The sequence below is a fragment of the Bos indicus x Bos taurus genome, chromosome 20, assembly GCF_003369695.1.
Source record: "Bos indicus x Bos taurus breed Angus x Brahman F1 hybrid chromosome 20, Bos_hybrid_MaternalHap_v2.0, whole genome shotgun sequence".
NCBI classification, from domain to species: domain Eukaryota; kingdom Metazoa; phylum Chordata; class Mammalia; order Artiodactyla; family Bovidae; genus Bos; species Bos indicus x Bos taurus.
This window is the reverse complement of record NC_040095.1, coordinates 13,875,717-13,888,819: the sequence shown is the minus strand read 5'-3', so window position 1 is coordinate 13,888,819 and position 13,103 is coordinate 13,875,717. Positions and strand designations below refer to the sequence as shown.

Here is a 13,103-nt window from a genome sequence, read left to right as displayed (position 1 = left end):
CAGATTTACAATGAGTCTTAAGGTTGCTGTCAGTTCTTCCACATTGTTCTTCTTCTTTATTATGGCAGATATTCTGGGTCTTTTGTCTTTCCATATAAATTTATCCAACTTCCAGTACAATGCTGAACAACACTGTTGAGAGGACATATTCTTGCCTTGTTCCTGATCTTAGAGAAACATCTGGTTTCTCACCATTAAGCATGTTAGCTGTGTTTTCTATAATTTTTTTTAAAGAATAAGTAATAATGTACAAGATTGTGGATGTTCTTTATCAAGCTAAGGAAGTTTCTATTTCTAGCTTGCTGAGAGCTTTCATCATGAATAGGTATTCAATTTTGTCATATAGCTTTTTAATAACCTATTGTTGTCATCATGATTTTTCTATTTTCTATTTTGATAATATATGGGTTACATTGATTGACATTTGAATGTTGAACCAGTCTTGAATATTTGGAATAAATACCACTTGGCTGGATGCATAATTCTTTTAATATATTGTTGAATTTGATTATTTTGTTGAGGAAATTTGTGCCTGTGTTCATAATAGATACCTGTAGTTGCCCTTTCTTAAAAAGTCTTTGGTTTTAGTGTTAGGATAATGTAATGTCTGGTTTTAGTATTAGGGTAATGCCAGCCTCATAGAAAGAATAAGCTTCTATTTTTTGGAACAGATTGTACAGAATTGTCATCATTTTTGTCTCAAATATTTGACAGAATTCACCAGTGAAACCATCTGGGTCTGATGTTTACTGTTTTGAAAGTTTAATAATTACTGACTCAATTTCTTTAATATATATAGGTTTATGCAAAGTGGCGATTTTTCCTTGTGTGAATTTTAGTAGGTTGTGTCTTTCATAAAATTGGTCCAGTTCATCTAATTTATAACATTTATGAGAACAGTTATTCATAATACTCATTACCCTCTTAATGTTCCTGGGATCCATAGTGATGGCCCCTACATACAGGTTCTCAAAAACTGAAACATTTTCTCCAGTATACTCAAAACCACACACACACAAAAAAACAACAACAACAAAAAAAACCCTTCAAGGCCTGTAAGCTTAGATGGGGTACAAATCAAGACTAATTCTACTGTAATTTACTTTGTTTATGATTGAGATGAAAAGTGGGCAAAAAACTGTGCTATATAAGAAGGCTGGGTTAGCAAATTAAAAAGTAGGATGCAATCATCATAGTTTTCTTTAAAACTTTACACAAGCCCATGCACCCTAGAGCCCATGCTCGGCAAAAAAAGAAGCCACCACAATGAGAAGCCTGTGCCGCAACCAGAGAGTAGCCCTCCCTTGCTGCAACTAGAGAAAAGTCTGCACAGCAATGAAGACTCAGTACAGCCAAAAGTAATAAATAAATTAAATTATATAAAAAAATATTGCAAAAAATGCTGTAGTAAAAACATCCCACTTAATGTGAAATCAAGACCTATCAAATAAATAATCAAATTGTTTACTGCTTTTATCTATTTATTTCTGTAATTTGCAACACAGAGAAGTTCACAGACAACAGTATTATCTGCTTTGTAGAAATACTGTCAAACTTATATTACCAGCACCATTTTTCCTTTTTCTAGTAATTTCAAGGAATAGTAAGTTGCTCATTCCTTTGAATCTCAACTAGAGTATTCTAGGAAGGTATTTTTGTATGTCATCTTCCTGAGAAAGAACTTACAAGTTTTCTAAAATATAACAGTATTTGTATTTTCTACAAAAGGGACACAGTATACTTGTAAGTTTTTGCCTGTTTTAAGAGAGATTTAGTATTCAAGGTAAATAAGAAACTTGAATAATACAATACAGTAGAAATCAATTTCAAAAATAAAAATATATACCAAGTCCACTCTGAAAACTAATTATACAAAAAATGTTTGGAATTCTCTAGTTTACCTTATATGTAGCTTAATTATATGTCACTTATCTACCTATGATAAAGTCTATTTATTAAAATATCATGCCACACCCCCAAAAAAGCTAGAGAATTTTAAATGAGAATTTTATTTATAGAAAAGTCACAGAGGATTAACAAAATTTTATGAACACAATATCATTAGTAATAATTAACAGAATCAAGAAAGGTTTAATATATATATCACTTATAATACACATTAAAATACTTTTATTCTACCTTTATTCATTATTTTTTAATATTCCAATTTTTAACAAACCTAGAAATATTGTAGTATACATGAATAGATGTACTATATACTTAAAAATTATGCTACAGTATACATTAAGATACTAAGTCAGTTTTTTAATCTCCAGCAAATTATGGCCTTTCACCATAATTTATAAATTTAAAGGATGTAAGCACCAAATAGAACTCAAAATGTATAAAATAAACTGGCATATATTTTAAAAGAAAAACATTAGGAATATAGTTAACAAAAAAGTTTCCAAAGAATAGTGCAGAAGGTATATTTACAGTATTATAATGATTAAGTCTAGAATGTTTTTTACTTACATTCTTGTCAACTCAGTTGAAAACACAAAAGCACTGACTGACTATGAAGCTATCGTTTTTAAATGAATAGTAGATGGCAGCATGAGTCATTTTAAGCATGAAAGGAAAATGGACTATATCATGTGCTTTGATTAGCAAATAACGTTCTTTATCCAAGTAATTCTCAGTGTTTCCATTATCCTTGAATGACAAGATTCTTTATGTACTGTGTGAAAAAAACACCATCTTTTTACTGATGGAAGGCTTCTAATCTTATTCGGGTTGGATCTTCTGGATGTCTCAAGGCAATTCCATTACGCAGGAGCAGTTCAATATAAGGTGGCCAAAAAGAATCACTAATTTTGACATATGGGTCATGTGGAACACCAAATAATCTATTTAAAAGAATCTAGGAAAAAACATCATTTAAGATATATCTTACTTGGAAAAAAAAATTGATACAGATATATTAAAACAGTTTTTTTTTTTAACCAAAGAATGTTGATCTCTTTTCTTTGAATAATTGTTTAATCATAATTTCTATGTATTAAATAGCTGATTTTCTTTTTAAAAAAACTACAAATATTACTGAATGGAAATAGCTTTAAAATGAATCTTTGCACCTGAATTTTTAAAACATTTCCTAAAAACTTGTTAAAAAGCATTTACAATTCTCCCACTTCTCTCAAGATGAATAATTTATGTTAGAAATTTGGTTATAACCATTTCTTCAAATTAAAAAACAAAGTTCAAAAAATTGCATACATGTCTTAATATTTCAGGGAAAGAGAAAACACCAACCTTCCCCCTCCACTCAAAGCCACTTATTCATCTGATAAACCTTCAAAACAAAAATTCTATCATCATTATTTCCTTCAAATTATCTTAAACACTTTGATCTCTTCACTAAGGATATTGAGAAATTTTCAATACCTGTAGTAAATTATATAAGACTAACATTTCTTGAACTACATTCCATGAAATTGGTCTCCCTAGCAATGCTCTCGGAGAAGGCAATGGCACCCCACTCCAGGACTCTTGCTTAGAAAATCCCATGGATGGAGGAGCCTGGTAGGCTGCAGTCCATGGGGTCGCTAAGAGTCGGATACGACTGAGCAACTTCACTTTGACTTTTCACTTTCATGCATCGGAGAAGGAAATGGCAACCCACTCCAGTGTTCTTGCCTGGAGAATCCCAGGGACGGGGGAGCCTGGTGGGCTGCCATCTATGGGGTCGCACAGAGTCGGACAGGACTGAAGCGACTTAGCAGCAGCAGCAGCAGCAATGCTCATGGAGTAACAGGGTCCTGTGGTTAAATAAGCTCAAGAAAGATGCTAATATGCACTAGGAATGACACATCTTTCCCAGATTCAGGGCATTAGAAAAGTTTTGTAAGAAACACACATTAAATATTTGAACATTAATGTTCTATGAGATATAATGAAAAATGTTAAATATGTATCAATTATTACTCTACCTCCTCAGCTCCCACAAAGTGCCTTCAAAAATTACAAAACCAGGATTCATAAGGGTTAAAAGATTCCTCAAGGGGTACATAATTAGTAAAAGATAATGGATTAGAATCCATATCTTCAAACTGCCATGCCAAAGTTTTAAAGATATTATTTTAAGAAACACAGAAAAGGAAAAATAAAATTTATACCATAGCAGTAAAGAATATGTCTGCAATGCAGGAGACGTGGGTTCGATCCCTGGTTCAGGAAGAAAATGGCAACCCACTCCAGTATTCCTGCTAGAAAATCCCATGTACAAAGGAGCCTGGTGGGCTATAGTCCATGGGGTCATAGAAGAGTCGGACATGACTTAACAGCTAACAACAGTAAAAGTGTCATAGAAATATAATTAAACTATTAAGTTCTCATCTCAATCACATTTCATGATAATATCAACACCTCTATTCTTGTTTTTTAACATTCCAATTCTTAAAGTAAAATTTCACCTGTCATAAATTTTAGCTAATTCTTTTTTTTTTTTTTTTTGGCTGTGACAGTGCAGAATCTCAGTTCCTCAACCAGGGACTGAATATGGACTATGGCAGTGAAAACCCAGAATGCTAACCACCAGGCCACCAGGGAATTCTCTAACTTTAATTATTTCAAGAACCACATCCTGGAGAAAAAAGCTGTTGGTCTCATTTCTTTTATGTATGATCATAAGAGAATAAGATATTATTCCCATTTCAGAGCAATTGCTCACATTTTAACATAATTTAAAATCTTACTTTTCATTGCTATATAAAATAATATCAATCAAAATCCTAGTAAATGCCAGAAATAATTAAATGTTAAAAATTCTACTTTAAAGTGAATATGTATATGTTATTTTACTTTTCATTGAATGGCAGTATAAATTTAGTTTACAATTATCATTGATAATACAAGCCTTGGTGTGTAATGGTTCCTAAATTTAAGCTTTATATGGTATATCTCATAGTACACTATTCAAAAATTACACATGTATTTCCGAGTTAACTGTCAATATTTGCCACATATATGACAATCTTTATCTTAAAAAGTCAAGTCATCCATGAGAAATGGTAGTTTTAGTTTCAGTATAAATTGGAAGTAAATTGGAATATGCCAAAAGATTCAAATTATAATCTAAAAAATATTTGTATTTTGCTTTTCAAAGTAATAATATTCTATATTAAGATATCCTGAGGTATCAAAGGTACATGCTTTCTCTGCCTGACATTTACTTTTATTTTCACAAATATCTTTAACCCTTAAAAAAAGTTTTTGAACTTTGGCCAAATTATCAACTATATTAAATACTTTAGATCTTGATATGACAACCTATTGCAAACTGGGTGAACAGGAAGGTAGAGGTACCAAAACCACTTAGCTAGAGAAAGACTTTAGTATTCAAAAACACTTAGCTAGATAAATGAAGACTTTAACTAGATAAAGACTTTTCATAAAATTACTATGAAGCAACTTTTCTGAAATCACTTTATTCTAAACTTATCACTCATTTTAAAAAGCCACATTAATTGTTGAACAGCTATTCATAGACCATCTATCTTCCTGTTCACCCAACTTGTAATAGGTTGTCAAATCAAGATCTAAAGTATTTAATAAAGTTGATAACTTGGCCAAAGTTCAAAAACTTTTTTTAAGGGTCAAAGATATTAGTTAAAAAAAAAAAAGTAAATGTCAGGCAGAGAAAGCATGTATAGATTACATAAAAGCAAAGGGTTTCACTGTATAGATACTAAATGACATCATAAAAATTTTCTTAAAGTAATAATCTGGAATTAAGGGTAAGATTTTAGTTTCATCTTCTCTTAAAAAATATTCTTTCTTACTACACAAAAAATAGAAACTAATTTTATACTAAAGATAAATTAATATATGTAATAAAATTGGGTGTATACCTTAAAAACTAAAGCAGCATTTTTTTCTTTTTCAAACCTGAGTATGTGCCTGTACTTAGTCACTCAGTTGCATCCAACTCTTTGCGATCCCCATACACTGTGGCCGGTCAGGCTCCTCTGTCTATTGGAATTTTTCAGGCAAGAATACTGGAGAGGGTTGCCATTTACTCCTCCAGGGGATCTTCCCTGTTCAAGGATCAAACACTCATCTCCTTCATTGGCAGCTGGATTCTTTACAACTGAGCCACCTGGGAAGCCCCAAGTTTGTGTATAATTGTCCATAAATCACTAATCAGACAAATCTTCAAGACAAAACAACTACACAAAACACTTACCTCTAACATTTCATGCAGTGTTATCAGCTGTGCAGTTGATTCTTGAACGTTTTTCTTTGAGGAAAGTGTGAATAATAAGGAATTTAAATTTCAGTTCTGACAATGGCAGGCTATTAGACTATTTATTAAAAAAATTTTTTTAATCTTTTAAATTAATATCTCTCAATTGCAATGATACAAGATATACTAAAACCAAACATTTAAAATGAGATGACTTTAAAAGAATTCTGAAAGAAAACAACCTGTTGTACTAAACATTAAGGTTCATAAAAATACAGCTGAAACAACCTCTAAGACAGGGAAATCTTTCGTAATTACTAAAACATACAATTCAGACTATCTACCTACCTATCTATAAATATATAATGGGTAAAGTATATTACACACATTATATATACTCATATAAGTGTAAATCTAATTTTTGAACCTCCCCAATAGAAATATCCAAGCAAATGACATTTCAAACTGTACTGATACAGTTTCAGGACAGAAAACTTGCTTCCTGGGGAGATTTGCTCATCTTTTCACAGTTCATGATGGTTCCTAATATTAACTCAACTCACTAGTTCTTTTTTTCCTGGAATGACAGAGAACAGATCTCATTCCAGTTCCATTCTAGAGTTTCATTGTATATAGCTAAGATATGTATCCTTTATTCTTTTAATGTTTTAAACCCAAGAAAGATATTCTATGTTCCACCACTAAATACTGTTCTATTTTATTTAGACTATCTTATTTTATCATGGCAATTAAAAAATTCAGTTTTAATTTTGTCATCCAATAAATTTACTCTCTAATCCTCTTCAGTTTCATATCATTTATAAACTTTGATGACTATATTCTCTACCTCTTTATCCAAATTACTGCTAAAAATGTTCAATAGGATAAGGTTCTATGGGAAATCTTCCAAGACAATACTAAGTAAAATCAGGAGCTTTTGAGTTCACAAATTCAATTAACTATATTTCCTACTATAGTGAAATCCAGTACTTTCCTGACAACAGGCAAAGATTACCACAGAGTCCTTATAAGGTCTTATAGAAATATAAATATATAAAAGAAATAGTAAAATAATCCTGATAAAAACAAATGTGATTACTGAATAAAGATGGTAAAGCTGGAGATCATCATCTCCTGTCCCCTTAATACCTTACTAAATGGAAGAGAGGTAAAAAGCAACATATGATTCACTAGTGATGAAAGCATATACAATTACCAAACTGATAAAGAAGCAGCTAGGCACAGATAAAAATATAAAAGTTTGAGACAATCAAAGAAAATGCAGAGAAAAATTATAATAAAAGGAAATAAAAAATGTTTAAATATCAAGATATGATAAGCATATAATAAAGGACAAAAATGGCAATATAATTATATAATAAAGGCAATATAACAACATATAATAAAGTACAGAAATGGCAAGGACCTAAAGGAAACAGAAGAGATTAAAAAGAGGTGGCAAGAATACACAGAACTTTACAAAAAAGGTCTTAATGACCTACCTAACCACAATGGTGTGGTCACTCACTTAGAGTCAGACATCCTGGAATGTGAAGTCTAATGAGCCTTAGGAAGCATTACTATGAATAAAGCTAGTGGAGATGATGGGATTCTAGCTGAGCTATTTCAGATCCTAAAGATGATGCTATGAAAGTGCTGCACCCAATATGCCAGCAAATTTGGAAAATTCAGTGGTGGCCACAGGACTAGAAAAGATAAGTTTTCATTTCAATCCCAAAGAATGGCAATGCCAAAGAACGTTCAAATTACAACTACTCTCATTTCACATACTAGTAAGATGACGCTCAAAATCCTTCAAGCTAGACTTCAGCAGTATGTGAACCGAGAACTTCCAGATGTATAAGATAGATTTAGAAAAGACAGAGGAAATAGAGAACAAATTGCAAAGATCTACTGGATCATGGAAAAAGCAAGGAATTTAAAAAAATATTTATTTCTGCTTCACTAACTACATGAAAGCCTTTGACTGTGTGGATCACAACAAACTGTAGAAAACTCTTAAAAAGATGGAAATGCCAGATCACCTTACCTGGGTCTAAGAAACCTGTGTGCAGGACAAGAAGCAATAGTTAGAACAGCGGACTGGTTCAACGTTACTGGGAAAGGAATACATCAAGGCTGTAAACTGTCACCCTGCATATTTAATTTATATGCAGAGTAAGTACATCATGCTAAATATTGGGCTAGAAGATTCACAAGATGGAATCAAGATTGCGGGGAGAAGTATCAACAAACTCAGTTATACAGAGGATACCACTTTAATGGCAGAAAGTGAAGACAAACTAAAGAATCTCCTGATGAATGTGAAAGAGCAGAGTGAAAAGGCTGGCTTAAAACCCAACATTCAAAAAATGAAGATCGCAGGATCTGGTCCCATCACTTCATGGCATATAAATGGGAGAAAACTGGAAACAGTGACAGATTTCATTTTCTTGGGCTCCAAAATCACTGCAGATGGTGACTGCAGCCATGAAATTAAAAGATGCTTGCGTCTTGGAGGAAAAACTATGACAAACCTAGACAGCATATTAAAAAGAGAGACATCACTTTGCTGACAAAGATCCATATAGTCAAAGCTATGATTTTTCTAGTAGCCATGCATGGATGTGAGAGTGGGACCATAAAGAAGTCTGAGCACCAAAGAATTTATGCTTTCGAACTGTGGTGCTGGAGAAGATCCTTGAGAGTCCCTAGGACAGCAAAGAAATAAAACCAGTTAATCCTAAGGGAAATTAACCCTGAATATGCATTAGAAGGACTGATGCTGAAGCTGAAGCTCCAATACTTTGGCCACCTGATGTGAAGAGCCGACTCTTTGGGAAAGACACTGATACTGGGAAAACTTGAGAGCAAGAGGAGGAGGAGGTGGTGACAGAGGATGAGGTGGTTGGATGGCATCACTGACTCAATGGATGAGTCTAAGCAAACTCAGGGAGATAGTAAAGGACAGAGAAGATGAGGTCACAAAGAGTCGGACATTACCTAGTGACTGAACAACAAAAGCAGTATAAAATAAAAAAATTTCCATGAAATGACATGTGACCTAAATCTTCCCCCAAAACAATATATCATCAAAGCAAAACTGATATTGAATCATCAACATGGTGACATATCCTCATTAAGCTACTGAAGGTCAGACATAAAGAATCTTTCAGGCAAGTAGTCATGCCAGAAAACATCTGCAGGCTGGCCTCAACTTCTCCACAGCACACTTCCATCTAAGAAAAATGGAGAAACCCACTACAAAGTCTTGTGATTTTTTAAAATCTCTGCCAAAGATAAGCCTCTAATTATAAAGCAAACAATGTCAGCAGTTAAAATGTCAAAAATAAAACAGCCAGGAATTCTTCTTGAACAAATTACTTGTTAAAGATATCCATCATAGCAAATAATGGATTAAACTTAAAAACTCAAAAATGAAAGGTAAAATATGATAAGAATGGAATCTAACAATGTACAATAAAGACTAAATGCATACATGAATGATGGTATAGAACAAAATATAAATGCAATAAAACTGGGAAAGTTAAAATAAATAATACAATTTACTTATTTTAAATAAACTGATGGCACTTTGGACTTTTGGCCGCCAAAACTGTGAGAAAAGTAATTTCTTTTGTTTAAGCCACCTAATCTTTGGTATTTTGTTATAGCAGCTTGAGCCCACTAATACATCCATTTTTCTAGCTTGACAGAGAAAGTAATCTATCATTCTATAATATGTATCAGTAGTTCATATACTTCATTTAAAAAAACTGAGCTTATCCAATATGACTTAACAAATTCATGATAGCTTCTGGTAATGAATGCTTCCTTTAAGAATATCTCAAATCTCTGGTTCTACTAGTGGAGAACCTTAAAAGGTTAAAAAAAAACAAAAAACAGTTAAAAAAGGGAGACTAGAATCAGGAAATAAATCACTGAGTTATTTTAAGATTATGATCATTAAGACGTAAGGGATCCTAAATTAACAGAAATGGTTAACAGAAGGCTATCAAAATTTCAGAAATGACTAATGGGTATACATAATAACAGGATCAGAAAAATATTCCATAACAAATGTAAAGCCTACTGATAATTACAAAGAAGAAAGAGAAGAATAAATAAACACAGATTGTAAGAAAACAAAACTTTCTCCTTTCCCTAGCCATGTGCACAGTCACTCAAGAAATATGAACTGAGGTACTACAATAGGTATAAAAGACAGTACAAATACTAATATGAATTAAACAAAGCAAGCAGCTCATAGAGCATGGTAGGTGAAGAGAGAGACATAAATTGTTACTACAAAATCATGTAATAAATGCTAATAAGATGACACCTAAACTTCATTTAATGCCTCATACAAAAGATGATGTTTGAGTTGCTTTAAGAAGGAATTTACTATCTTCCTCAGATAGGAACTCTTTTGTAACCAGAGGAAATAGCATGTATAAGGCACAAAAAAGTGACAGGTCAAACTGTACATCTGCTCCAATAGCATGGATGAATGGACTCATGCAAGAGATGGGTAAAGATGGAAAGAAGGCCACAGAGACAGACAAAGTCCAGAAGACAAATTCATTACTCTAAGGAGTTTATAGACCTTATCCCAGAGGGTGGCATCAAAATTGGAAAAAAAAAAAAAGTTTTAAATTAAAAAATTAAAATATGTGTATTTTTAAATATTTGATTAAATAAATTATTAAATATGTACAGTTTTAGAAAGATCATTCTGGATCCAGTTTCAATGCCTATCCTATGCCCACAAGTTCTTATTATTTATACCCTATTTTGCTTTTTAAAAATGAATTAAAGTGCTTGTTTCCAACTTTCTGTCACCCAATGAAATATTTATTTGCTTTTGTGAAAAAGGTTTATTTCATCATAACTACTATTAAAATAATCAATAACTTACCTCATAGGTATAGGTATCTTCTGATTTTAAGTTACATATGTTTATTATAGAAAACTTGGAAAATAATGAAAATGAAAACAAAAACAAGTCTCATTTACAATCTTAGCCCCAGGCATAAAGCACTATTACATTTTTTGGTACCAATTAGACTTTTTGGTATACAATTTAATCATCTTTGCTTTATCCTCTAACAAAAATTTGTGAGCCTTTCATCAATTCCTTTGATAGTGTTCAATACATTATTTTTAAAAGCTCCATTTTCTCCACTATATGAATACAATATAAAAAACTATATTTATTTCTAGTTTATTGAATAACTAGATTCCTTCTAATTTTTCAATAAATACCATAATGTGATGATGGAATACTTTTGTACATGTACCTATTTGTTTATATCTTTGAAAAGAAAAAAAAGAAAGAAAATGAAGTCACTCAGTCGTGTCTGATTCTTTGTGATCCCGTGGAGTGTAGCCTACTAGACTTCTCCATCCATGGGATTTTCCAGGCAAGAGTACTGGAGTCGGTTGCCATTTCCTTCTCCAGGGGATCTTCCCAACCCAGGTATCGAACCCAGGTCTCCCACATCGCAGACAGATGCTTTACCGTCTGAGCCACAAGAGATGCAAACTTATATCTTTGAAGTGCATATTAAACAAGAAAATTCATCAGAAAATTTACATTTGAACCTACAACAACAATTTCATATCTGAATATCTACAAGAATGTCTTCTCTACAACTTACCTTTTTCTTTTTAACGTTTCTATCAGGCAGAGGAAAATGGTCTTCGAGAAACTCACCCAAGGTAACCAAGAGTTTCTCCTTAAATTCTTTTATATCACGCATTTTTGTTTTCAGCTCATTAAAAATTCTAGAAAGATTTTATTTTAATTAAGAGAATTAAATTGTTGATAAAATACTTTAGGTATAAAGAATTGATTACTCATAAAATTAATCAAACACTCTGTTCAAACTTTATTGCTCAAATCAAATAACTAGCTTTATGAGATAAATAGTCTATTTAACATAGGAAAACTAAAAGTCAAATTATTAATAAAAGATTATATAACTTTTAACAATTAGTAAAGGTCAGGGTAAGACAATTTCTGGTAAAATTCACCCACTTTTCATCTATGCATTTCATATAACATAAAAAAGGAAATAATTTCTCCTATTTTGAAAGCCTAGAACACAAAATCAATACCTTGATTCAGAAAATGTCACAACCTGCTGTTTCAATTCATTTTGTAGCACATTAAGAGATTCCAATATCTGTTGCTGTTCATCCAACCATTTTTGCTCCCTTTGAATGTGAAAAAAAAACAAACAATAGTCAAATAAAACATTAATGCTAATTCAATACATATAAAAGACTAATGGTAATTATAATATAAATATACCTTTCTAAGTCTTCCTTTAATTTTTCATTATTTGACTGAATAGTAGATAGCACCAATTCAAGATCATTTCTCAATTTTTGGAACTAGAACAAAATAATTAAAATTAATTGTTTAATCTTTAATCTTGTAGATAGTTATATCTCTGAACAATAGTGAAATTTACATACTAGGATATACATTCAGAAACCAATGGCAAAAAAAGGCTAGCAAAAAAGTCTTTGAAAGGGAAATATATCCCTTTATTGGGCTCTAAACTCACTGCAGATGGTGACTGCAGCCATGAAATTAAAAGACACTTACTCCTTGGAAGGAAAGTTATGACCAACCTAGATAGCATTTTTTTTTTTTTTCTAGATAGCATATTGAAAAGCAGAGATATTACTTTGCCAACAAAGGTCTGTCTAGTCAAGGCTATGGTTTTTCCAGTGGTCATGTATGGATGTGAGAGTCGGACTGTGAAGAAAGCTGAGCGCAGAAGAATTGATGATTTTGAACTGTGGTGTTGGAGAAGACTCTTGAGAGTCCCTTGGACTGCAAGGAGATCCAACCAGTCCATCCTAAAGGAGATCAATCCTGGGTGTTCTTTGGAAGGAATGATAC

The 13,103-nt window shown here is 32.1% G+C and overlaps 1 protein-coding gene across 2 annotated transcripts in view; it reads right to left on the bottom strand.

The window, feature by feature from the left end:
* The window catches only part of CENPK (centromere protein K), a 55,921-nt gene that overhangs the window by 17,104 nt on the left and 25,714 nt on the right, over nt 1-13,103 (bottom strand). The window contains exons 6-10 of one of the 2 annotated variants that reach the window (XM_027520432.1): nt 12,504-12,586; nt 12,308-12,406; nt 11,848-11,974; nt 6,188-6,241; nt 1,993-2,863 (exon numbers count right to left, since the gene is read on the bottom strand). In XM_027520432.1, the coding sequence (XP_027376233.1) occupies nt 2,705-2,863; nt 6,188-6,241; nt 11,848-11,974; nt 12,308-12,406; nt 12,504-12,586 (522 nt within the window). In that variant the 3' untranslated portion in view covers nt 1,993-2,704. Of the gene's footprint in view, nt 1-1,992; nt 2,864-6,187; nt 6,242-11,847; nt 11,975-12,307; nt 12,407-12,503; nt 12,587-13,103 lie in introns of those variants that run through there. The other variant, XM_027520433.1, reaches the window with a different exon arrangement.